Source organism: Lichenostomus cassidix, unplaced genomic scaffold (genome assembly GCF_008360975.1).
Source record: "Lichenostomus cassidix isolate B80296 unplaced genomic scaffold, HeHo_3.0 HiC_scaffold_43, whole genome shotgun sequence".
In the NCBI taxonomy this organism is placed as follows: domain Eukaryota; kingdom Metazoa; phylum Chordata; class Aves; order Passeriformes; family Meliphagidae; genus Lichenostomus; species Lichenostomus cassidix.
Genome location: NW_028147635.1, coordinates 4,262,814 through 4,289,347, shown reverse-complemented (window position 1 = coordinate 4,289,347; position 26,534 = coordinate 4,262,814). Strand labels below are relative to the sequence as shown.

Here is a 26,534-nt window from a genome sequence, read left to right as displayed (position 1 = left end):
TTTCTTTGCTCTTCTGTGTTTAAAATGAGTTATAACAGTATCCCTCCAAAGCCAGGAGCAGTGGGAGCCAAAGGCCATTTCTTTATTTCGGTGGGTCCTCATCTCGCTTGGGATCCATTTGGAGGGTGATAAATTCTGCCCTGGGAAAGCTCCTGCACAGCTCCCATTCATGAGCAAACAAACCTCATTAATCAGGAAACACTCCCCTGCATCCCACAGATCCCGGAGCATCCCTGGGGGAGGCACCACAGGAACCATGACTGAAATGCGGCCATGGACAGTTCATCCCATGGCAAATGGGGTGAAAGCCCCAAAGCAGCAGCTCTGGGCTCCCAGAGCCGTGGAAACCACTCCAGCTCCTTTCTCTCTGCACTTGGACATGGAGGGGGATCCAGAGAGGATTTTCCACTGTCTTCCATCAAGACCCTCCTGTTTTAATTCCAGTCATCCACCGTGTGCTGCCTCCTGCTTTCCTTAGGTTGCTCAGTCCTGGCTCCTCCTGCGCTGCAGGGATCGCTCCAGTCTTAGATTTCACAGAATCCCAGAATGCTTGTGTTTGGAGGCACCTTAAAGCCCATCCAGGCCCACCCCCTGCCATGGGCAGGGACACATTCCACTATCCCAGGTTGCTCCAAGCCCCGTCCCACCTGGCCTTTGAAAGGAACAAGAGCGAGACGTCTTTACAAACAAACTCTGAAGCCTGCTGGCAGATAAGGCCAGATACTGATAGGTGAAAGATGCAATGGGAGAAACCTTAAATTCCATCAGAATTCCATTAATTGACACAGCCTGTTAGTCACCCAAGGCCATGATAAATCCCTGGACTTAGAGAACTAGAACAGAGACATAAAGAAAATAAAGGGGGGGTGGAATGTACATTAGAAGGGGATCTGTATTGGGCAATAAGGGAAGTCTGTACCTCTCAAGCACCTCAGCCAATGGGGAAAGAGAGGGAAATGCTGCTGGGAAATTAGGATAAAAAGAGGCTGCATCTGATTCGCCCCAAGCGAGCCTGGAGACACTTCAGAGACGAAGTCAGAGAAGTGGGTATTTGCTTTATTTGGTGCACCGGGTGTGGGGACAGAATTCTCTCCTCCAAACACGCACCTCGGTACCTTCAAAGGCACAGTGTTATAGGTAGAATTCATGAATATTTATCACATTCCCAGAATAGGAGTGGTTATACAAATAATTTCTCGGAAGTAATCAATATCAGTATCATTAGCATGTGCACCATGCATGCTCTGTATGTCCCGGTGGTGTTTGGAGACCCCAAAGACCCCTCCAGGATGAAGATCCTAGTAGTCTTCATCACAATGCACTTTTCAGCTTTCTCTCTGTAGCATGCGCGGTCCCTCATGGGATGATTTGGCGGTTGCTGTGCTTGGCTTCAAAGAATTCTTTTGCCCCCTTTTATCTTGATAAGACTAAGGGAATCCTGTTTTTATTTACATATTCTGCCTTATTGTGATAAATTATTGAATAGTGAATGTAGTATGCTAAGAAATACATGGCCTTTTAAGCTGATAAGCCACAAGGCCAGAGCTGTTATCTACATTCACTCCTCCCTGAGAAGTTGTCAGCCACAATTTGAATTAGAACTCAGCCTTCAGCCCTGAGCCAAGCCAGAAGACTCCAGATGGGGCCTTGCTGGTGGAAGGGGGCAAAAGATCAAAGAAATAAGGATGGTTGAAGTGTAAATAGATTTGGGTTATCTATTTGACCACTCCTTTCTCACATCCTCTAACAATTTGAGAGGCCCCATGGGAAATGCCCATGACCTCTCCATTTATTAATGAATCAAGTTACAGGACTCCTCTGTCTTCCTTTTGGACATAAACCTCTGGTGTTTGCAGATTAATTTTTCTGACAGGAGGCATCTGGGATTGCATGGACATTCTTCAGCAGCAATGTCGCTCTTTAATCTCTCTCTCTGTTCCCTCTCTCTTTATTTTCTCTCTCTCTCTCTCTCTATTCCCTCTCTCTTATTCCCTCTGTAATAAATGCAGATGTGATTCGTGCCAGAAAGTGCAGTGTTTTAAATGTGGGTGCACTGAGTGCAGTTTAGCCCTAGAAACAATTGGCAAAGAGAACTGCCATGAGGAGTGGGGTTGCCCTTATAAAGAATAAAACTGGGACTCAGAGACAGGATTTTCTTTATAAAGCACAGAGACAGGATTTTCTTTATAAACCTTGGTACGTTTCTCTGTGGTTGAGTTATAAAAGTTGTGTTACAACTGCTTTCGGGCTCATTCGAGCCCTGCCCCCTTCCCTTTCCTAGTTTTGCCTCGCCCTGTAGCCCTTAGAACTGCCCCCGTCCCTCTTCCTAGCTTTCCTTCGCCTTGCAGTCTTTGAGACCCCCAGTAACAGCAAGACTCAAGCACAGAAGATATCCCTGCATTGGCTGACGAACCTTAGCAACAGCAGAATGCAAGTGCAGAAGGAAACTGAGTTGGGTATAAAAGGAGAGGCGGGAAAGAGCCGGGTGTGTGGTGTTGGCCGAGCGAAGACTCCCAGGCACACCCAGCGCTGTTTTGCTTATTGTCCTCCCAGCCGTTATAATTAACATTCTAAATTTTATGCTTAAAATTAATGAAATAGAAGTTATCAAAGTTTTACATTTTAATTGGCTCAGTTCTCATTTATAACACCTCTCTCCTTATTCTCTCTCTCTCTCTTCCCTCTCTATTTTCTCTATTCCCTCTCTATTCTCTCTCTATTCCCTCTCTCTTTATTCTCTCTCTATTCCCTCTCTATTCCCTCTCTCTTTATTCTCTCTCTCTATTCCCTCTCTCTCTATTCCCTCTCTCTATTCTCTCTCTCCCCTCACAGCCGAGCAGGGCTGGCGGGAGCCGCGCTCCCCTCAGCGCCCCTGAGCAATGGCGGCAGCAATGGCGGCGCCGCTCCCTCAGCGCCGCCCCGGCCCCGGCGGGCGGGGAGCCCTCGGCAGCGCCCTGGGGGCAGCAGGACCGAGCCCCGGCCCCGGGCTGTGTCCCCGTGGCGCCGCAGAGCCCAGGGCACACACGGGCAGGGCACTCGGCGCCATCGCCCCCAGCCCCGCAGCCCCTTTGGAACCCGGCCCGGGGCTCGCCCTGCCTCCTCCAAGGCCCTGCTGGGCTCCAGCTGTTGCTCAGGGCTCTGTGGGGATCTTGTGCTCGGCCCGAGCGGGCTTTGTTTGCAGCCCGGGCTGCTGAGGGTCAGCCGTGAAATGTCACTGCAAGGGCACCTTTTCAAGTGATCAGCCCGGTGCTTCCTTTGTGCTGTGCCTTACGCTGCTGTTTCATTCTGCTTTTAGAACCTGCCCGTGAAGAGAAACCCCCCGGGAGAGGGGAGCCTGCTGAGAGATCCAACATCCTCACCCTAAGCAAGGGATGGAACAGCACACACTGCTGAAAAGATTCCAGCTGTTCTCAGGGCACAACCTCTTCAAGCTGAAACTGTTTAACTTGCTATTTGGTGCTCCATCTCTGTATAAAAGGATGCCCTAAAGTCTCCACTTCCAAGAAAATGTCTTAGATTGATGTTTCCTGTGCTGGTGACAGTCTTTCCACCCAGCCTTCTGGCTGACTACTCTGCTGCTGTAGTTCCATGGAGAGAGGTTGTTGTCTTTTACCCCTTCCCATGGGCAGGTCAGTGTTGTGAAAAACGAAGTTTCACTCTCCTGTTAGAATTTAAAAGCTTTAATAAAGGACAATAGGGGACAAAGACAATAGAGCAAAAGTAACAGCACTGGGTGCTTGGCCCTTAGCCAAAAGCACATTGTGACTATGGAGCACATCTTATACATAGGTTAACTATGGCATCCTTCAATGCATATTCATAGAAAATTATGCATATTCAAACATTTCTTCAAACTAGTTTGCATGTTCCAGGAACGTTTTAGCATGGCCCCTCCTCTGGCCTCTTTTCTAGAGCATGCATGGTCCTTTTGGAGAGTCCTGTATCTCCCTTCCCTTCCAGCAGGTGACAGTCACTGATAGAAATGTCAGTTGCAAGGATCCTTGTCACGCCCACTTTTCCGATCTGCTTATCCAACTAAGCAGGTGGTTTAATTATTGTAAGTTAACTGTAAGTATTCTAAAACAACTGTATTAGCTATTTCACCACTATATCCAAGTTAGTTGCAAAGAAAAAAAAGGGCATTTAATTATTATTATATCTTTATAACAAAGCTACTTGTGTAAGAATTAGCATTATACAAATAGTATCCATTTTGATATTTGCAAAAAGTCAATACTATCATATGTATTTATCACAGTGTTCAGCCATCTCCAGGACAGCAGGACACCTTCCCATGTCACTGTGACCTGGGAAGACAAAAACCATCACTCCAAATGCCCCCCCTTTCCTCCTTCTTCCGAGGCATTTGGCCCTGGCAGTGGGGTCTGGCTGCTGGTTGCCAGAAGTAAAAGGAGACCCCGGTGACACTGTAGGGCACATGGAACCAAGGAAACCCCTGTGACACTGAGGGGCCGAAAGAAACCAAGGCACCAACTTGGCTTCTCTTTGTCCCCACCTGTCATCACTGCCTCCAATTTCCTGCTCTGACTGGATCCTAGGGACACTTTCTCCGTTGTGTCCCTCAGTGGCTCCCATTAACCATATCAGAAAATTTGAAATTCAATTCTGATTTGGAATTCTTGGGAATTTTCTGTAACTCTCTCTCAGGGACTGCTGTTCCAGGCCTCAGCACCAAAGCCCCACGAGGGTCATTAAAGTCCTCCTGCTACTGCTGTGCTGCTGAGCTGGGCTGGGCTCCTGGCACAGAGGAGCTCCTGGCAAGTGGCAGCGCTGCAGAGAGACAGCTCTGCCCAGGAGCAGCTCCTGTGCTCAGCCCAGCAGGGCTGGGGCACTGCCTGCAACCACCCAGAGCACAGCACAGAGGCACAGAGGGGTTAAACTCAGCCTGAGCTGGGAGCACAGAGGAGCTCAGTGAGGTCTCACTAGAGGAGAAATCCTCACAGTGTTAGAAACACTCATTCTCTGGATGCAGGGAAGATGAACTCCAGTTTGTGGAGGTATCTCCTAACGCTGGCACATGCCACAGCTTTTGGGATCTTCCAGGAGGATTCTCAGAGGTGCTCCAGTGTGGGGGATGTGGCCCTAGGGAACAGCTGGGTTTCCCTGCTGCACCATCCGAGGCACAGCACAAGACAGCTCCCTGTTCCCTGGCTCTGTTCAGGGCTGAGCAGCTGGGGAGTGCAGCCAGGGCTGTTCTGCAGAGCACGGTCCTGCAGGCCAGGGCACTGTGCTGGGGCAGGGACTCTGCTGCCTGCCAGGGGCAGCTCTCAGCCGGCCCAGGGAGCTGCTGCCAGCGCTAGGGGAGAAGCTGTGGGGAAAAGGAGCTACCCTGAGCAGGGCAGGTGCTGCTGCTGAGAGGTGCTGTGTGGGTCAGGGCTGCTCCCAGCTCCAGATCAGCCTGGGGACAGCTCTGGAGCACGCTTCCCAAAGAAGGTAAGGCAGGCATTGCTGTAAAAATAAGGAACTTTCCATAGACTGTTTTCAATTTCCTACTTGGAGCAGGATGGGAAGGTTGGGGGATGAGATGCAGAATAGGAGTTGTAATCCCAGAATCACAGAACATTCTGAACTGAAAGGGACAAACAAGGATCATCAAAGTAATGTTTGATCATTTACTGAAACTCTTGATCTGTAACTTTGGGTGGTCAGTCTCTCTCCTAAAGGGCCTTTAGCCACTCCTCATCCCATGGACAGCAACAGCGTCACCTCTGCAGGGCCCAGTAGGGCTCTTCCGAGCTGTCCTTGCCCACCAGCACACACAGCCCGCCCCCAGGCAGGGCCTTTGTCATAGTCTGGACCCTGGCCAAACACCAAGGTATCCACGGCATCTACTCACTCACTCTCCCCTGCCACCGCTGGGCAGAGGAGAGAGAAAAAAGTTAATACACACAGGGCTCATGAATTAAGGACTGGGAGATGCTCCAAGGACAGAACAGTCTCCTCCTAAAGTTAAAAGTGAAATTTATTACTAACAGAGATAGAGGAGGAAAATGAGAAGTAAAATAAACCCATAAGACACAGTTCCTGCACTCACCCCCCTCCCTCCTTCCCACCACCAGCGCAGGGGGAAAGGGCATGGGGCGTTTAGGCCAGTTCATCACTGAGATCTTCTTCTACTGCACAGGGAGACAAGTCCTTTCCTCTGTGTAGCCGTGGGGTCCCTCCCATGGGAGGCAGCCGTCCTCGACCCTCCTCCAGCATGGGTCCAAATCTCACAAGCGACAGTCCGCCCAAACCTGCCACAATGTGAGCTCTCCCCATGGGCAGGCAGTCCTCCCAAAACTGCTGTTGTGTGGGCCCCTTGTCCACAGGGTGAGATCTCCAAGGACAGGCTGTTCCATCACAGGAGCAAGGCCTCTCTCTCCACTGTGACTCCCACCGGATCACAGCCTTCTCCAGACATTCACCCCCCACAGGCTGGGGGTCGATCTCTGCATCCCCCACGTGTGGCTAGCACAGACCTTTCCCGTGAGAATTCTTTCTCTCTTCTTCCTGTGTTTTTATAAACAAAGATAAAGTTTGGATGTTTGTTGAAAGAGTTTCTCAAGATATGGACAGTTCAGGCCTGGCCAATCAGGCCTAGGGGGAGGCTTCGAACTGACCAATCTGGGTGACCTTTGAAAAGTCTATATAAGTTGGAATTAATTAATAAAACCTTCTTCTTGATGCCACACTTTGAACCTGGACCTTTTTCTCTGCTAGCGGCTCAACAGCGACACCTGTGGACCCCATGGGCTGCTGGGGGACAAGCTGCTCCACCATGGTCCTCACCACGGCTGGCACGACTGGACTCCCCCACCTTCTCCACTGACCTTGGTATCTCCGTGTTGTTTTCCCTCACGTGTTCTCACCTCCTCCTCCTTCTCTGGCTAAAAAGAAGTGTGTGCCCACATTGTTTTGATTTCTTCTTAAATGTTATCACAGAGGCGTAACCAACATCATTGGCCCAGGCTTGGCTCTCATTGGCCCAGGCTTGGCCCGCAGCATGTCCATCATCTTCAGAGCCATACGTGACTGCCTCTGCAGGACATGGTGAAAACTTCCAGAACCTTCACACTGAACACACAGGAGCCATCTGTGTGCCATCCCCCGCCCCCCCAAAAAACTGGACCAAGCAAAACCAGCACAAATGTAAGTTAGAAGATAAGTTAAATTCTATTCCTCTGTTAAATTGTTAAATTATAGGCTATAAGTTAGATTAAACACTGTTAAGTACTTTTGCTAAATTATTAAGATTAAGGTATAAGTTCAGTACTGTTAAGTTTGAGGGCTGTTAAGCTTTCAGGCCATATTCCTTTAATCCTTGCCCTCACTGTCCTTTTGTGACACGCACCCAAACATTCACATGCACAGAGGGACAGTTCTCGGTTCATTTCTGGTTTGGTTGCCTGGATTTTGTTTGATTTTATTGTTGCTTTGTTTCCTTGGTGTTCCTTAGCTGTCCAGTCAGGAGTAGAGTAACTCTTGCCAATTAACTTTGTTGTGCTGTTGCTTAATATTAAATCTGGTTTTTGCTGATCCCCTGCAGGAGATTTTTAAAGCACTCTCAAGCCCTCATTTCTAACAGGGGGAAGGAGCCCTGGGCCAGGCTCTTGTCGTGGGGGACAAGGAGACACTGCTGGGGGGTCCCTGTCCTCCTGTGCCACCCCCAGGGCCCTGTCCCCGCTGTCCCCGTGTCAGCCCCTGGGGGTCGATCTCATGGAACATCATCTGGTGGAGGCTGCGGTGCCAGGGGGCAGGGGGGACTCAGAGGGACAGGGGATCCTGCTGTGCATGAGCAGTGTTGGCCTTCTCTGGGGTGTGGGGGGGGGGAATGGGAACTGTGAGGGGTGGCCAGGACAGAGAGACCTCCCCAGTGACCTCACACAGCCCCCTGTGACCTCCCACCACCATGTGATGTCATAGCCTGCTCTGTGATGAAACACAGCAACCCAGTGACCTAATGCAGCCCTACTCTGTGATATCACAGCTCACTCTGGGATGTCACACAACCTGCCCTGGGACGTCACAACCCATTCTGTGATGTCACACAGCCACCCTGTGATGTCACAACCTGTGGAAAGCTGGCTTCTAGAGAAGGGACACACCGATGTAGATAGATTGCTACTTAACAAGCCACTTCTTAACAATAGCCGTATTCAGCCAACTATTAATTAGAGACCTGCGTCCAATCAGCGATCTAAGTCACCATAACTTTCCTTCAACATGGAGATCATAGGAGCCGTCGAGAATGCGTTAATTGGTAGCAAATATGCAGAAATCAGGCACTATAGATAAACACAGATACATGTTAAGGCAAGTAGCCAAACTTAGGGCGTGGAAGTATATAACCAATAGTATTGTATGATTACAGAATATGCATGAATTAGTTAACTACACTATAAAACTGTATGCTGTAAATCAATAAACCGAAGCTTGTGGTAAATTCATATTGGATTGTCAAGCCTCCGTTTCTCAGCAACAACCCATTCTGTGATGTCACAGTCTGTTCTGTGAAATCACACAGCTGCTCTGTGATGCCACACAGCCACCCTCTATGATGGCAGAGTCTGCTCTGTAACCTCACAACCCACTCTGTGATCTCAAAGCCAGCTCTGTGATGTCACAGGCCACTCTGGGATGTCACATCCCACTCTGATATCACACAGCCACCCTATGATGTCACAGCCCACTGTGACGCCACAGCCCCCTCTATGATGTCATAAAGCCACACTGTGGTGTCACGCAGCCTGTTCCGTGATGTCACACAGTCCCCTCTGTGATGCCATAGCTGCTCAATGACCTCACACAATCCACTCTGTGATTTCACAGCCCAATCTGTAACCATGCACAACCCGCTCTGTGATGTCACACAGCCCCTTTCTGACATCACAGCTGCTCTGTGGCTCTCTGACACAGCCCCAGAGGTGCCCATGGCTATGACACAGCCCCCTCTGGGCCATGGCACAGCCCCTGCCAATGCTGAGCACCTGTGAGCTCTGGGTGTGCCCTGCTGGTGTCCCTGAGATGGCCTGGCAGTGCCCCAGCCCTGCTGGGCTGTGCACAGGAGCTGCTCCTGGGCAGAGCTGTCTCTCTGCAGCGCTGCCGCTTGCCAGGAGCTCCTCTGTGCCAGGAGCCCAGCCCAGCTCAGCAGCACAGCAACAGCACAGGGACTGGAATGACCCTTGTGAGGCTTTGGTGCTGTTTACATCATCTCAGCCCCTGAGAATGTGCTCAAAAAACTTCCAAAGAAGTCAAAATGAGATTGAAATACTGAAGTTTCTTGTAGTGTTAATGGGTTCCACTGAGGGACACAACTTGGTTCTGTCAGGGCCTTGCAGCTTCTGCACATCCCTCTGCCCTCTCCAGCCCAGGCTGTCCTACGCTGTCCATGCCCTGTGCCTCTGTCCCTGCAGGCTGTCATCATCCCCCGGCTGCCCCACCTCACTGGCCCTTTCCTTTCCTGACAGCTCTGCGTCCTGCCTGCCTCTGCCTTGGCACACAAAGCCCTGGGCTGATCCAGACTCCTTCTGGGGGATGTGTTGCACCCTAGCACTGCCCTGGGAGAGAAATTTCTTTCTCCTCATGTCCAGTCTGGACCTCCCCAGCTGCCCTTGGTGCCATTATTTCTTTGTCAGCCTGTTTTTTATAATGAAGGAAAGCTCCACCATCTCTAATTTCCCCCTTCAAGCCCTCCCAGGCTCCTCCTGTTCTGTCCTTAGTCTGTGCCCCACTGAGCCCAGGCTCTTCAGCCTCCATATCCTGGTCATGTGATAAGGCCTCCAAACCAAATCTTGGGAGATTTTTGGGTCTTCTCCAAGGTCTGTGAAAAAGGAAAAAAAGTGGTGAAAGTGCAAGAAAAATTGAGTGCTATTTTTTCCCAAAGCTTGTAATGATAGAATAAGGGTCAATATCTTTAAACTGAACAAGGGTGGATTTAGCTTTGTTATAAGGAGGAAATATTTTACAATGAGAGTGGCACCAAACTGCAACTGTTTTTCCAGAGAAGTGGATGCCTGTGGTGGTTTTGATTGGCCCAAAACATCAGTAAAGTATTTTTAACATCTAGGAGAAATTTGGACCCCTCAGAAGCTGTTGTGGTAGGCCTGGGGAGGTGTCTGAGGGGTGGGGAGTGGCACAAAGATGGCTCCTGTGTGTCCTGAGTGTAAGTTCGGGAAGTTTTTACATCGAGTCCAGCAGAGCCAATCTCTGATGGCTCTGAAAATGACGGACATGCTGCTGGGCCAAGTGTGGGCTAATTGGAGGTGTTGGTTATGCCTCTGTGAAAACATACTTAAGAAGAAATCAAAACAAAGCAGGCATGCACTTCTTTCACTTCTTTCTAGTTGGAGGAGGAGGCGGTGGAGGTGAAAATATGTGAGGGAGAACAATATGGAGACACCAAGGTCAGTGAAGAAGGTGGGGGAGGAGGTGCTCCAGGCGCCAGAGCTGAAAACTCTCTGCTAGCCATGGTGAAGGCCATGGGGGGGCACGAGGTCCCCTGCAGCCCATGGAGTCCATAAGGATGCAGAAATCCACGCACAGCCCACTCCAGAGGAGCAAGTGGATGCCTGGAAAAGACTGTGAACCACTGGGAGTCTCATCTAAGAGTTAAAACTGCAAAGGCCTTGCAAAGGAGAGAAAGGCCTTTTTCTTGCTCCTGGTATGGAAGCAGCCTGGCCTCGGCTTGGGAGAGTCTGCACAGCACCCTATGGACAAAAAGACTCATGTTACAGCAGAATTCGGGCGGGATGTTGCTCATGAGAGTGGACCCACGCCAAAGAAGTTCCCAGAGGACTGTCTCTTGTGGGAGGGACCCCACGGCTAAGTAGAGAACCCCCTCTCCTAGACTGGGCTGACCAGAGAACCCCTCTCACCCTGCCTCCTGTCTGTGTTGCAGGTTTGGAAAGAGGGAAGGGGGGTGAGCGCAGAGACTGCTTCTTAAGAGGGTAGGGGTGAGAACAGAAAAAATGTCTGGAGAAAGAGAGAAATAAGTAGAGATGAAGAGTATTTGTAGTAGAAGAATTGTGGTGATGAATAGATTTATGAACCTGCTCTGTGCACTGAGAAAACACCCCACACCCTGCCCCCTACCTGGGCTTGTTGATTATAAAAGAGGAAAGGGGGTGAATAAAAACAGGTTCGTGAGAGGGAGGGGGGGAGTGAACAAAATAATGTGTGAAAAGTTTATTTTTGCCTTGCATTTTATCCTCCAACTCTGTTAGGTAATTAAATCACTTTTTGCAACTTTAAGTTGGAGCCTGCTTGCCCTTTTTCTTTTTCTGTGCGTCCTCCTACCAACCAGTGTCCTCATTTGACTCACGAGATTGGTGTGTATTTTTACAGGTTTTTTTTTCTGTAGCAAGAAAGAGTCTAGGTGCCTGGCATTTAGTCAGGGTCAAACCTTGACAATGCCCCACTCCAGGAATTGTCCCACATCAGAAGCTTTGTGCAGCCTGACAAAGTGAAACCTCCTTCCCACTGATGCCTTAAATTGCTAGAAAAAATTTTTTAGACGCAGACACATAGTATGGGATAGGGGTTTTATCTTGGTTTAATAGGATTCCAGATGCGCACCGACGAACAAGCAAGCCCAAAGGCTAGCTCAAAAGCCCTAAAAGCTAAAAAGCTAAAAAGCTCAAAAAGCTCCCGACGATATCTCCCGTATACAATTTATAGACAGCTTAGATTAGAATACCTATCTAAAAGTTTCTAATAAGAAGTTTAGCAAATGAAGTAACTGCTCCCTTATTAAAATTGCCCCCTCCCCCAAAAGATTGCTACTTAGTTTACAAAAAACATGTCTCAGTGATGGGAGCTCTGTTCAAGGTTGTGCGGCATGCTTTTGAGATTGTGGAGATGTTTAGTCTTCCCCTAAAAATTCTGAGCAGGGCAAGGGGTACTAGGGTGATAGAATGTAGGGTTAAGATACAGGGAGTGAAAAGTGCAGGAACGGGGAAGGGTAAAAGGTTATATATAAAGGATATAAAGAGAGTATAAAAGTAAAATAAAAAAATACAAAAAACCCATCAGGCATCACCTCCACAAGGATGGAATTCCTGTTGTGTGGGTTCTCTGATGTGCTGGGTGACCTCACAACGCTCCTGGCCAGCATGTCTACTGAGGGCCAGCCAGGCTGGTGCAGTGGCAGTGACCTCACAGCCATCACTGCTGTTCCAGCCATGTCCTCTAGGCCTGACTCCCCCCTTTCCTCTGTCCCTGCCTTGTCTCTGCTGGGATGAGCAGTTTTGTCATTAATCTCTTGTCCCCAGTGTGCTGGGGCAAATTGCTTCCCAGTCAGGCTCCTGTAGCAGAAGTGGCTTTTTCAGAGCCCAGCCAGAAATCACCCCATGAAGCAGCAGCTCTGCACTGGTGGCCACCAGGCCAGGCTGGCAAGGGAGGCTTCTGGCCATGCCCTGCAAGGAGCTGCTGCTGCCAAGGTGCCTTGGGTGTCTCAGGCTCAGCTCCCACCACGTCACTCTGCACTTGTGCCCAAGGCCTTCACTGGGTTGGTGCTGGCCTGGGGCTTTTCATCCAGTGAGATCTGCTCTGGTCCTGGCACAGGAAAGGCAGTTCCTGCTGGAGCAGGAGGCTCTGCCTGGAATGGGCTCCAACAAGGCCCTGTTTGCAAAGCCCCCAGGGGTAATTGCAGAAGTGGGGTCACACTGCTTTTGGGGTCAATAATGCTGAAACCAGCCTGACTCCTCCATCCCAATGTTCAGCATCCTGAGAGGGAGCTGAAGCTGTGGCAGAGCTGGTAAAATCCTTGGAGAAAGGAACAACCAAGTGACACCACTGAGAACTTCTCCAGAGCTGCTGAGCTGGCACAGCCTGTGCAGGGCCAGCTCAGTCCCAGTGACTGACAGGGAAGCACTTCAGACTATAAAAACCCTGTCCCAAAGTTTAACAGCAGTGACTCCTGACATTTCCCTTCCTGGGGGGATGTGGAGATTCCTCTCTGGAGTAGGGATGCCCCTCAAGGTCACTGCTCGAGGCTGAGCCCAAGAGATTTGCCCACGGTTGGTGGCTTGAGTGACTGACGTCAATCTCTGCTTAATAACTGGTTTTGCTTTAATACAATTGCTTCAAAATTGCTTCCTAGTGCACTATGTTGTAATAGTTGTTACAGCTCCTATACTGTGCAGTAAATATTTCTGAGTAAGATCTTTTTCTCTTAGTCATGATCATTATCAATTATATCTATGCTTATAGAAATATATCTGGTTTTCCATCATTAATCCTGTGGGACAAATTCCATAAAGGTTCAACTACATCACTGTAATCCTTTAACACAAAAACCCTTGACAAAATCTGGGGTTTGGATTGGATCCAACCACTCCCAGGCTCCTCTTGCAGAATGAGTTTAAAAAGTCTGGGGGTCCTGGATGCATTTGGGGTTCTATCGGGCTATTGGGGGTCCTTTCTCCACCACATGACTCAACAGGAGCTTCTCTAATAAATTATGCCTGAAGCTGCCTGCCCATGACAGGACCCGCTGTGAGTGCCTGTGACATGCTGGCTCTTTGGCAGCCTGGGGACTCCTGGAATGCCACTGTGGAGCCCCTGTGAGTGCCTGTGACAGACTGGTGCCTGAGCAGCTTGAAGTCCCCTGGGATGGTGTCAGAGACTGAAATATTTCATGCCTCAAACATTGATATAAAGTTCTTCTCATTATAACAAAAAGTGTATAAAGAAATTACAACCAAAGAAGCTTCCCTTGAAGCTACTGGACTGAGACTTTGGACTGAAAGCCAAACTGCTGTGACTAGATAAAGGGAAACCTATTGTTCAGTCATCTCAGGCTGAGGGAAAGGTGCACATCTACAAAGGCCAAAGTCACCAGCTGTGCTGAGAATCATCCCTGGCTGAGTTTGGGGTGGGGGGAGAGCACAGCTCACAAAAGCCAGGTTTACACAGGCTTCGTCCTCTGCCAAGGAGCAGGGAGGAGGACGTTTTCGGATGCGAGGTGTAACCTCTGGTGAGAGGCAATAAACACCCATCCTCCATTACAAAAATCAGGCACAGCTGTGGAACTCCCAACCCCACAGGCCACATCCACGGGACTTTCACGTGAGAGGCAGCTGAGGGGGAGTCACAATCCATCACAGACCCCCCAGATGCTAGGCTTTGCACCACAGGAGTGCACGTGATGCGAGCAGAGTCTGCTGCAAGAGACTGTCCCCTCCCCTGGGGGGACATGCCTGGACATTGCCCCTGGCCTGAGTCCATATTAACCCATGGCATTCTGTGCTTTCCGGGGGGACCATCACCACCAATATGATCAGCTGGAGAGGATCAATGCAACATTGTTGGGATCCATGGATGGTGGTATTTTCTTTATTCTGTCTCTGTCAATCTCTTTCTGTCCCCCCCCACCTCTTTTTGTACTTCTCCCTTTCTCTCTTTTCTTCTCTCTCTCTCATATTTACTATCAAATAAAACTCATACTATTGACTGGCATATGGTCTCATTTGCACCTTAATTTGGGCAGAGGTATTTCCAAAGAACCTTATAATTGGATCATAACAGATGTCACCACGGAATTGCTGCGACTGCCACTGACCACATGGCTCTTTATCATCCCCAGAAACCCCTGGGAGGCCTCTGTGGAACTCCTGTCTATTCCTGTGACATTCTGGCTCTTGAACAGCCTGGAGACTCTTAGAATGTCCCCACGGAACCCCTCTGAGTGCCTGTGACAAATGGGCTCCTTAGCAGGCAACCATCACCAGGACATGGGGCTACGGTCAGTTTCCATGGCAACCATCACCAGGACCCATTGCTACGGTCAAGCCCTTGGCAGCTCCACGGGGAACTGATGGCGGGGTGGTTGCCATGGACACAAGCTCAGGCCCCAAGCCAGAGTCCATTGCCATGGCAACCATTTGCAATCCCATTCCAAGGGGATGGGTAATCATGGGATCACAGAACCACAGAACTGGCTGATTTGGGAGGGACCCATCAGGACCATTGAGTCCAACAACACCCCAACAATCCCAGCTGGGGCCTGAGGGTAGTGTCCAATGCTTCTGGAGCTCCGACAGCCTGAGAGCTGTTACCCCTTCCCTGGGGAGCCTGTTCAGTGCCTGAGCACTCCCTGGGGTAAAAACCTTTTCCTGAGATCCAACCACAACCTGCCTGACTCAGCTCGAGCTGCTCCCTCCAGTCCTGTCCCTGGGCACCAGACTGAAGAGGCTCCCACAGTACCCAGCCAGAGACACACTCCCAAGGGTGTTGCCATGGCAACCACAGCTGTGACCAGCTGTGATGCTTGGTTTCCATGGGCGGGGCTTAAGAATGGTATTCCCCAATTTCATGCTCCCGCTAAAACCACTCTGCATCTCACCCTCTTCCCACCTCCAATGGAAAGAACAAGGGGCAAAGATCCTGGACGGGGATAAGAACAATTTACTGGGAACGAGATAAAGAATGAACAGGAACAGCAACTGGTAACAGAAGACATAAACAATTTACAAGGAAAACTGGGACTGCATCAACCGGCTCTTCCAAACCACGTATTTTCTCCCACCCCAAAAGGGCACCATTCTGCTTTGAGGCCAGTCCCTTTCCCTCTCCCGGCAATGACCTGAGTGGGATTGAATAGAATGATGGGGGCATGGCCAAACCCTCCCATTCTTCGATCCCAACTCACATGATTGCCAGGGGCAGGGAAAGGGACAGGTGTCTTCCAGACATGGATCACAGAGAATGTATGTGACCAGAGCTCTTCCCAATGTGGGTCCTGCAATGGGGGATGAAGACAGACCAGAGGATGAAGCTCTTTCTGCAGCTGGGGTACTCACCAGGCTGCCTTTACTGGTGCCTTTGTTGGTGTCCCCTCAAGACAGAGCTGTCTGAGAAGCTCTTCCCACACTCGGGACACATGGGCCTCTCCCCAGTGTGGATGCGCTGGTGCCTGACGAGGCTGGACTTGTCTCTGAAGCCCTTCCCACAGTCAGGGCAGCAGAAGGGCCTCTCCTCCAAGTGAATCCGCTGGTGCTGGACGAGATGGGAGTTGGTCTGAAACCTCTTCCAACACTCGGGACACTGATAGGGCCTCTCCCCAGTGTGGATCCTTTGGTGGATGATCAGGTGGGAGTGCTTCACGAAGCTCTTCCCACATTCCCCACATTCATAGGGCCGTTCCCCGGTGTGGATCTTCTTGTGGCATATCAGGTGGGAGCTCCTCATGAAGCTCTTCCCACACTGCACACACACATAGGGCCTCTCCCCAGTGTGGATCCTCCGGTGGACGATCAGGTCAGAATGCTGTCTGAAGCCCTTCCCACACTCCTCACACACGTACGGCCGTTCCCCAGTGTGGATCCTGTGGTGGCGGATCAGGTGGTACCTCTGCCTGAAGCTCTTTCTACATACACCACACTTGTGGGGCTTCCTCCCATTGTGAAGCTGCTCATGGACTAACAGCTCTGAGCTCTCGTTGAAGCTCCTACTGCCTTCCTGGCACAGGGTTGGTCTTTCTGCCTCAGAGCTCCTTGGGCTGGGTTTGGAGCCCCTCCTCATGCAGGATCTCTGGGGCTTTTCATCCCCATTGGATTCCTGTGCTGCGGAGTTGCTCAAAATGGCCTCTTCCATGAAGTTCTGTTGGTGAGGACTGTCCTCCCTGGCCTCTGTCCTCAGCTCGTGTTCTGGGGGAGGAAGGACAAGGAGAGGATGGGATTTGCCTCCGTGACAGAGGGAAGGGGAAGGAGATCCCCCTAATCTGTCCCTGGCAGGATAGCGGTGGCAGCAGGGTTGTCCTGCAGCTGGGGCCAATGCTGGCCTGGGAGATGGAGAAGGGGAAAGGGGCAGAGACTTCCTCCTCACCTGCCTGGGGGTCTTGAGGCATCTTCCTCACAGCCTCCTTCTCCATCCAGCCAAGGCTTGGGAACAGAAAATCCTGTTATGGGGGAAAAATAGAAGGTATAAGCACCTTGGATTCCTCCTGCCCAAGTCCACATCTGGATATCACTGGGCATCAGGTGTCCACAAAAACTGCCAAAACACCAAGATTCAGTCACCCAAAATACACAAATCACCAAGATGCAGCAAAAACACACAACCAGGAGTTTCTCTTCTCTGGTCTCGCAACTTTGGGCTGTGAGGGGTCCCCCCTATCTCAGCCACTGCAGTTCAAGCATGTATTGGTGTTCCCCCTCTCTGTGCTGCTGGGGGTCCTGGGAATCCCAGAGGTCCCCCTCTTCTGGGCACCCCAGTTTGGTGTAACAGGGGTTCCAGGAGTCACCCCTGTCTGGCATCCTGTTTCAGGGACGCAGGGTACCCATGGGTCTCCTTTGTCCACGTTTCCAACCGCAAACCTGGGGTCAGGCCACCCCAATTCCTCAGAAGCCCAGGGAACGCTCAGGTGTCCAAGCAGCTGCAGCCAGGGGCAGCTGAGATGGGAGGCCAGGAAGGGACCAACTACATGAAATCCATCCCCAGAGGAATTCAAGTGCCCGTGTGCCCGAGGCAAGTGGTGCCTGTGCCTGCTCAGCAGCACCAGCCCAGCGCTCGCAGGGTCCCTTGGAGGCTGCACTGCCGCCGCAGGGAGTTCAGCATCAGCAGGGCTGGAGCTGGCAGGGAGCGGCTGGAGGGCTCGGGCTCTGTGCCCAGCGGCTGCAGGGCCGTGAGCGAAAGAAAGAACCCAGAGGAAGCCCCGTGTCCCCACGCAGGGACCTCCGCGTCCATCCCAGCCCAAGCTCCCCACTTCCCGTTGCGGATCTTATCCAGCGATTCCGTGCTCCGCTCCCTTGGCAGCCGCGCCCAGCCCTGGGCAGAGCTCCGTCAGCTCCCGCTGCCCTCTCTCCAGGGACCCCCAGGGATCCCCCGCAGCCGGGGCTTCCTCTGAGCAAGGCGGCCACCGAGCCAAGCTGGGGCACGGGGAGCCCGAGGCCTCTTTGCCATCGCTTCACCCTCTCTCCCTCAGCCTTTGCCCTGCGAGCACGGCTCAGCCCAGTCCCCCGAGCACCGCCACGGCCGGGCTGTTCCCCTCGGAGCCGCTGCGGACACGGCGCCGGCCCGGCCACACGGACCTCCCTGTGCCGAGCGCTCCCCGCGCCGCCCGGGCTCAGCCCCGAGCAGAGGGCTCAGCCCCGAGCAGAGAGCTCTGCCCGGGCAGCGGCTCCCCGCACCCACAGCGCCTTCAAACCGCTCGGCACGTCTTACAAAAAAAGCAACCTCCCCCGGAAAAAAACCGCAAAAACAAATATTAATCCAACCAACCACTTCCACCCCTTCTCGTGCGCCTTCCGAGGGACAGTAATACCGCAGGAATTCCCCGGATCCGGACAAAAAGCTACTCCAACGGAGGGACTTCCAACACCTACCTGTCCCTGGTCCCTCTCACGCAGATTGCAAGAGCTGCCCCGGTGTCTTGGCGGGGCTTCGGAGTACGGAGGCTCTGCGGGCTCCTCCCAGTCCATGCCCACCCCGGGGCTCGTGTTTAGCCCGGGCTCTCTCGCTGTTCCCGGCTCCTGCTGCGTCCCAGCCACCCCCCACCTAGCGCTCGGGGCTCAATTCCGTCGCCCCCGGGGGTCTCCTCTGGCAGTTGGAAAACAGCCGGTAATTAAACTGGGCTCTGGAAAGTAGCGATTTTAGTGCTCCCAGGCCAGGCCAGAACTGAAACTTCGTTCCTTTTGCCTTGCTGCAGAGGCCCCCGGGGCATTTTCTGCACCGAGTTCCAGCCCCCAGCGCTTGCTTCGTGGGCTCCCTGCCAATGTCCCGCTGCCAGTGCTCAGTCCTTGCTGTCACCTGCTGTGGCTGGCCATGAACAGAACTCCTGGACTTTCATTTCCAACTTCTGTGCAACCAAAACGGAGGGACCTGGAACTGCCTGAATCCAAAAACTGGCAGAGGAACATCTCTCGAGGGGGCAATCTGCCCCTCCTGTGCCAGCCCGTGGCCGTGCTGGAATTCTCTTCTACTGCTGGGGAACTCGGGGGGTCTGGCTGAGCAGGAAAGGTGAACCTGAGCCACGAGCTTTCCTGGGCTCGAGCAAAGCCTCGGCACGGAAAGACCTCCCCCGTGCTGTGCCCTTGGCCAGGGGGGATTGTGCCACCAGAGCTGTCTCTAAATTTCTTCCACCAAGCAGCTTTAGAAAAATGGAGAAGCCAGAGCTGGTTCTCAGCTTTCTGGAGCTCCCCAGAAGAATCCTGTGTGTGAAGCACCGTGACAACAGGGTTTACGTCCCAGGGGAGTAGAATTCAGAGCCCTTTCCTCCCCCATGGGCTGAGGGTCTGGCACTTGCCATTTCCAATGGCCTTTCAGCTGCCAAGGGTGCCTTTTTCACTCAGCTGAGAACAGTTCTACTAAAAGCCTGCCCTACACCTGCTTTTCCTGCAGATGTGCCAAGGAATCCTCATTCCCTGCACACTCAAGTCCTGTGTTGTGTGCAGGTGTAACTACTGAAGGATGGAACAGTTCAGTTGGGTGGGTTTTTTTTTTTTTAATTCTTCTTCCTTTTTTTTTTTTTTTTTTTTTTTTAAATTAACTTCCCTGTCAGGTCTGGGCAGAGTTCTGTAAGTGTATCTGAAACTTGTCTGTGGATTGTGGAGGTGGCCAAGGTGAGCTTCCCCAAGATGTTTGCAGAGGAATCCTCATCAGTCCAGGCTGGGTGGGTCAGTGTGTGGGCCGGTCAGTTGTGTTGACCGGACACAGGTCTGGACGCTTCTCGCACAGCATCTCCAGGGATGGAATGTTGGGGCTGCCAGTGTTGTGTCACACAGGTGGGAATGCTGGGCTCCCCTGGTCCTGTCCTACCCACAACAGCTCTGCCAGCTCCTTGTGGGGGGAACAAAGCCTGAGTCATATGGTGAGAATTGCAGAATGGGCTGAGCTGGGAGGGACCCACTGGTATCATGGGATCCAACCCTTGGCCTTGCACAGGTCATCCCAACAATCCTAGCCTGGGCCTGGGAGTGCTGTCCAAACACTCCTGGAGCTCTGGCAGCCTTGGGGCCATGCCCATTCCCTGGGGAGCCTGATCAGTGCCCGAGCAGCCTCTGGGGGAAGAAGCTTTTCCTGATCTTCAGCGCAGACCTGCCCAAGCCCAGCTCCAGCCGTTCTCTGGGTCCTGTCCCTGCTCTGCCAGGGCAGAGATCAGAGCTTTTCCAGAGGAGCTGTGGCTGCCCTTGGATCCCTGCAAGTGTCCAAGGTCAGGTTGGACACTGGGGCTTGGAGCAGCCTGGGATAAAGGAAGGTGTCCCTACCCATGGCAGGGGGTGGAATGAGATGGGCTTTAAGGTCCCTCCCAACCCAAGCCATTCTGCAATTCTGTGATTTTGTGAGACGTGCTGAAGCTCTGTCTCAGCTTTGTCTCACCAAATGTTTGGACCCAACAGCAGCGATGGGTGAGATCATCTCCTCCTCCCTCTCACTGTGGCTGTAACTCACCTGACAGCAACAACTGAATAATGTCCCTCATGGGGCAGTGAGTGCCAGAAAGGAACATTGCTCCTTGGGGTAACACAGTATCCTTGGACTTCAGCAGAGCACTGAAATGAGACCCCTGGAGCACCTCAGCACCAGGAGCTCTCCTCTTACTGGACTTGGCCCAGGAGATCTTCCCAGAGCAGCTGCAGAGCAGAGTTGCTGTCAGGAGGAGGGATGTTTATCAAAGTCTGATGCAGATCAAAACAAGGTCTGGCGCTATTCCCCATTTCTCTTTGTCACTGGGAAATACAGAAGCACTTCTGCAGAAGGGCCCAGGAACCCCTTGGATTTCATGCAGTCCCAGCAGGGAAGGGACAGCTGGTTCCATTTCACCCTCATCCAAAATTCAGTGTATTAGGGACAGAGCCCCCAGAAGGGTGAGTTGCTCTTGGCTCTGGAGAGGTGCCCGGTTCTAGAGAGGTGTTGAAGGTTTAATAGATGGTGAGTTGCCAAGGGCTGTTGTGGGACACAGCTCTGTGATAAATCACAAATATGATGCTTTGAGGCATGCACAAGGGAGCTGTGAGGGATCAGCTTCTCCCAGCCCCTCTGCACGCAGGAAGCCTGGACATTTGGGAGAGCCAGAGGTTCTCCTTGCCGTGGTTGTATCCCTGCTCCATTGCAATGCTCAGTCTTGAGTTCCAGCAAGAACCAGGGCTTGGTTTTTCTGCCATTCCAAAGGCATAAGGCGATGGGTTGCACACTTGGGGTCCTATGAAGCCTTAGGAAAGTCATATTTTGAACTTTTAGACAAAACACAGCATGGTCATGATCCTGGGGTGCTTTTTCAGTGCAAAGGCATTTCTCCGTGGCACCTCCCAACATCCCCATGCCACAATCTCAGTCCCCCCAGGGTTCCTGTGTTTGGTTTTATTCCCTGCTATGGAGACACAAGAGTTCTCCCAGCTGGACAGGGTGTCAGGAGTCCCTCCCCGAGCTTGCAGATTTTGGGGATTTGGAGTAGGGATTTGGAGGAATTTTGGGGCTGGAACTGGGGGAATTGCGGCTTGAAATTGAAGGGATTTAGGGCTGGGAACAGGGGGATTTGGGGTTGGGAATGGAGGGATTTGAGGGAATTCCAGGGCTTGGAATTGGGGGATTTTGGGGCTGGGAACTGGGAGAATTTCAGCGAGGGGGAACTGGGAGTTTGGAGGGGGATTTTGGGAGATTGAGGGGCGATGCCTATATAACTTGAGTTAAAGTTACAAGATGCATATACAGCTTGAGTTATAAAATATCAATATAACCTGAATCGTAATTTTCTATACCTCTATAACCTGAATCATAACTTTCTATATCAATAGAACCCGAATTATAACTTTCTATACAATGTAATAGCTAGTATGTGGTTAACTAGTTGCTTAATGCTGAATAGACAGAAAAAAAGCCAATAAAAAATCCTCACCAGCTGCACAGTTTCAAAAATGGACATGTATAGTATCAAAAATAGACATGTATAGCTATATTGGGAAGCAGCAGGATGTACTAATGAGAAATTGGCATATGTAAAGCCAATTAGCCACAAAATAAAGAATTTAGAATAGTTAGAGCCAGAAAGACCAAGGAACACTGTAACTGCGCATGCTCCGAAGACAAAGTTGAAACGTTCAGATGCGAGGAAGACCTTGAGCCTTCATCAAAGAAGACCCCCACGACCACCGAATTTGGGAGGCACAAGCGCAGTGCAAAAGAACTATTTATAACCATGAGATCATATTATGTAAATTAGTTCCAGTGCATATATAATGATGTTATACCGACATAGTAACATGAAGAAATACTTACTGTATAAATAAACCACAGCACTTGACAAAAGTGGGTGAGTTAGGTGGAGAAATCCCCCTCACCTCCAGTGCTGCAATAAACAAATACCTGCTCTGTAGACACCTGTCTATGGGGTTTTATTTCTAACCTATCTTTTTGGGCATCATGACCCTATGGAATCACAGGCTGTAGGTGGATTCTCTGCTCTATCCTGGCATGCAGGTGGACAATGATGCCTGAGGCAGCCTCCCAAGTGTCCAGCTGTGCCATGGGTGTGAGGGAAATTTGGGGGGCATCCCCCCTGCACACCTGACCCCACTCCTTCTCCCAGCTGGGCGTGGAGCTGCTGGGACATGGGGAGGGGTCCTGCTGCTCCCCCCTTCTCCACCCATGCACAAGTTTCAAGGCACTTGGAAGCCATTCTGGGGGTGAGGTTGGGCCAGCATGGGGAGGGGGCTGGGACAATATAGGCGGCTTTTTTGTGTGGTTCGGTGTCAATCCCTGCCCCAAATTTCACCCCTTCTCTGGCACCCTATATATCGCCCACGCCGATGACACCGATGCCACCTGCATACCTGAGGAATCGCTGGGGGGTTCCACGCCGAGAGCGTGGCAGGGACAGGCACAGGTGTAGGGGGCTGAGTGGGGCGTGGGGACAGAAGGGCTGATGGCACTGTCTGCACAGTGTCCCTGTGGCCTTTCCTCCAGATGCTGAGTGGGCAGGAGCTCCCACCCCTCACTGTCACCTTTCTCTGTCCTTGAAGAAATGGTTCAGGCTGGTGAATGCCAGCACTGTGTGTGAGGGCAGAGTGGAGTTCCAGCTCCTGGGGTCCCAGGGAATGCTTTGTGCCTTCATATGGCACCTCTCAGATGCCCACATTCTCTGTGGCCACCTCAAGTGCATGTTTTCAAGTCATTCCAAATTTTTCAAGAGGACCCAGATGTGTCTGGAGGGACTCATTCCATTGGGATGGGAGTGAAATCCACCCAGAGCAGTGCCCAGTGACTGCCCTGGGGGCCTCACCCTGCTCCCACAGGAAAGCTGCTGCTCTCCTTTGCTCAGGTGAGTGTTTGGCAAATGCTGCAGTGGTTGAGCCCAGCTGCAGTGGTGCCCAACTGCCCTCAGCAGCAGAAGCAACAGCAACAGCAGCTGGGGGTCCCCATTGCCCCCCGGGGTGGTGACATCTCTGCTGTCCCCAGGCCCTGCCATCTCCATGTCCCAGCGGCTGGTGGCTGGCAGGAGCTGGTGCGATGGGCACATGGAGATCCTGCAGTGCTGGATGTGGGGCAGAGTCCTGGACGAGCAGTGGGACATGCAGGGGCCAGCATGGTGTGCTGGCAGCTGCAGGGTGGCAAGGCAGTGACAGCCTACAGCCCCCGAAAGCTCAGCAGGGTTGGGACCTGTGGGGCTGTGAAGGGTCTGCTGGACAGAGCACAAGGCCAACCTGGCTCTCTGCAGCACCTCCCTGCCCAATTGGGCAACGTCTGCAGAGGTCGTGGAGGGCATTGGAGTCATATGTTGGGGTGAGCAGCAGTGAAGGGGACTCCAGGTGACAGGCTGGGTGGCCCTGACAGTGATGGTGGGTGGTCCTACCACAGGGAAAGGGCAGGTTCACTGCTGGAGGCACCACTGAGAACAGAACTGCCCCTAGCAGATCCAGGGATGGGGAGGAGATGCAGGGGGGCTTCAGATGGGCAAAGAGAGCAGTGCTGACAAACAGGGACACCATGGCCACCTGAGGGAGGCATATGGAAAAGGCTTTGTGCTGGCCCTGCTCAGAGGGGACTCTCAGCATGGCCCTGAAGATCTGCACATAGGAGAAAACAATGAACACAAAACACCCAAAGCCTAAACAGGCACTAACCAAGAGAAGCACAACTTCCCAATGGTAATGTGAACATGACCATGAGACCTTGAGGATCTGTGGGATTTCACAGAAGAAATGGCCCAGGGGCAGTGAAAATGTATTGGCCATGTGCAGCAGAGCAGTGAGAAACCCACTGGCCCAAGCTCTACTGCCCAGGAGGGTCCCGTAGTGCATGGGTTTGCAGATGGACACAGAGCGGTCATAGCACACTACTGTGGGAAGAAAACACTCTGCAGATGCAAAGCAAAGAAAGAAAAACAGCTGAGCAGCACATCCTGCACAGATGTCCCTGGTGTCCCAGAGGGAATTGTGCATGGCTTTGGGGACAGTGGTGCAGATGGAGCCCAGGTCAGTGACAGCCAGGTTGAGCAGGAAGAAGAACATGGGGGTGTGCAGGTGGTGGCCGCAGGCTACGGCGCTGATGATGAGGCTGTTGGCCAGGAGGGCAGCCAGGGAGATGCCCAGGAAGCGGCAGAAGTGCAGGAGCTGCAGCTGCCGCGTGTCTACGAATGGCAAGAGGAGGAACTGGGTCATGGACCTGCTGTTGGACATTTGCTGTGTCTGGCCATGGGGACCTGTTGATGGAGAAAAGGACAGTGACAAGTTAGGAGAGGCTGCTTTGAGCTAAAGCTGTGCCATTCCCTGCAGACTGTCCCACTGGGACTCCTCCACCCTTGTTTCTTCTCTGGGAAAACCTTCATCCAGGTCCCTGCCTGAGCTCCACTGGTGCTGTCTGAGTGTGCCATGAGCAGCCAGGCCTGTGTGTGGGGCTCTCAAGGAGCCATCCCTGCCCTGCTGCCCTGGGATTGTGGCCATGGGGCAGAGGGACAAGGCTGGATATTTGGGATTTGTCAATGGAATCCTTCCTACTGCAGAAAGGCTTGCAAGCATTTTCACTCTCAGTTCCACAGGACATGGATGGCAGGAGTGAGCTTTAGGAAATGTCTTCCAACCCAGACATCATTCCAGATTCTCCAGGGTCAGAAATCCCCAGCATTTTTGCTGCAATCAGAGTTTGCCGCTGAGAGATATGAGAGGCAAAGATTTCCTGTGGCTCAGGGCAAGGCGATGGGCTGCATGGGCTTGTTCCCAACTGCCCTGGGTTTGCACCTTTGGCTGCAATCAGAGCACAGTCACACTCTCCTGTCATCCTGAGATAAACTAGACCCTGCTGGGAGCAAAGGGATCACTGAATGTGTCACCCTCTCTAGAGGTCTCTGGGCAAGATCTCAGCACCCCCGTTCTGCCAAGGACACTCATGGTTCCCTTGGCAAACCCAACAGCATTTCCTCAGTTGTGGCATCTCTGCATTTCCCCGTGGGACATTCAGGGAACTCTGAGAGGCTCTGGCAGAGATTTGCACCCAGGAGGGAAGCTCAGAGCTTGGAATAACACAGCAAGGAGATTCCCGGGTGGGCTCATGATGGTATCTCATGGAGGAAGGCTCAGCTCATTCCCCTTTCCCGTGGACTGCTTTACTCACAGCCCCAAAGGTCACAGGGAAGCTTGGACATCCCATTCCCATGGAGACACCTGGCTGGGAGGAATCCCAAGGGCAGTACCTGTCTCAGCTGCTGCTCCAAACCCCAGAGCCTCCCTGAGAGCACAAGATAACAATGACAATATCAGAGGAGTGCAGAAACAAGAGAAGATAGTGGGATGCTGTGCCTGACAGGGCAGGGCAGACACAGCCAGGCACTCAGGACAGTGTTCCCTTGTCGCTGTTCCAGACGGTGTGACACATAAAGACACGACTCCACACCAAGTAGAAAAGAAAGGCAGAAGCCAAGTTTATCACTACAAAGTCTATTTTATACTATTTTCTAACATTCGTGCCATATAACTATTGGTTTATAACCTGTTATTGTACAACATCATTGGCCAGCTATTCCTAGCACACATGTTCTGTGAGCAACAGACTCCCTTTTGCAGGTGTGCATTCCAAGTTGTTTTCCTGGTTGTTTATCTGTTCTTGCTTCTGTTTCTCACGGGCACGAAGCTGCTCGCAACACGGAAGATGTCTGTGAGCAAAGGCAGGTTAGTTGTCAGTTCCCACAATTTCCCCTTTTTGTTTTAAAGAATCAGAAAGGCAGCATTTGAAGTCTTTCTGTTGGGCCCTTACAGAAAAATGACAAACACAGCACAAAGAGGGAAACAACACAGATGACATTTACAATCAAATATTTCATTTTCACAAAATACTTAATTGGAGTTTCTTGATGTTAGCAAAATTGCCAAACAGTGTGAACAATAACATTAACATTGACTAACAAACTCAACAAAGCAAATGAAATCAAACCCAAGCTATAACTAAAATTAAAACTGAAACACTCTTCTATAAATCTAAGAATACACTTTTATAAATCCAAGAACATAAAGATGCCATTACTTTCTCTTGCAAAGAGTGCAAGGATCTTCTGAAGTTTGCTTGTTGGCATCATGATGCTTTTTGACTTACCTGTGGACTCCAAC

The 26,534-nt window shown here is 51.6% G+C and overlaps 2 protein-coding genes across 2 annotated transcripts in view; both read right to left on the bottom strand.

Annotated features, from left to right (window-relative positions):
• Positions 1-15,813: 15,813 nt before the first annotated feature.
• Positions 15,814-26,534, bottom strand: part of LOC146421242 (uncharacterized) — a 117,253-nt gene continuing 106,532 nt past the window's right edge. Inside the window, 1 exon segment of the mRNA XM_085047690.1 lies at positions 15,814-16,457. Coding sequence (XP_084903816.1) covers positions 15,814-16,457 — 644 coding nt within the window.
• LOC146421248 (olfactory receptor 14J1-like) lies at positions 22,727-25,212 on the bottom strand. Its single transcript, XM_085047693.1, has 3 exons — positions 25,173-25,212; positions 24,108-24,637; positions 22,727-22,780 (listed from the first exon to the last, which is right to left on the bottom strand). The coding sequence occupies exons 1-3, from the start codon at positions 25,210-25,212 to the stop codon at positions 22,727-22,729; spliced, it is 624 nt and encodes a 207-aa protein (XP_084903819.1).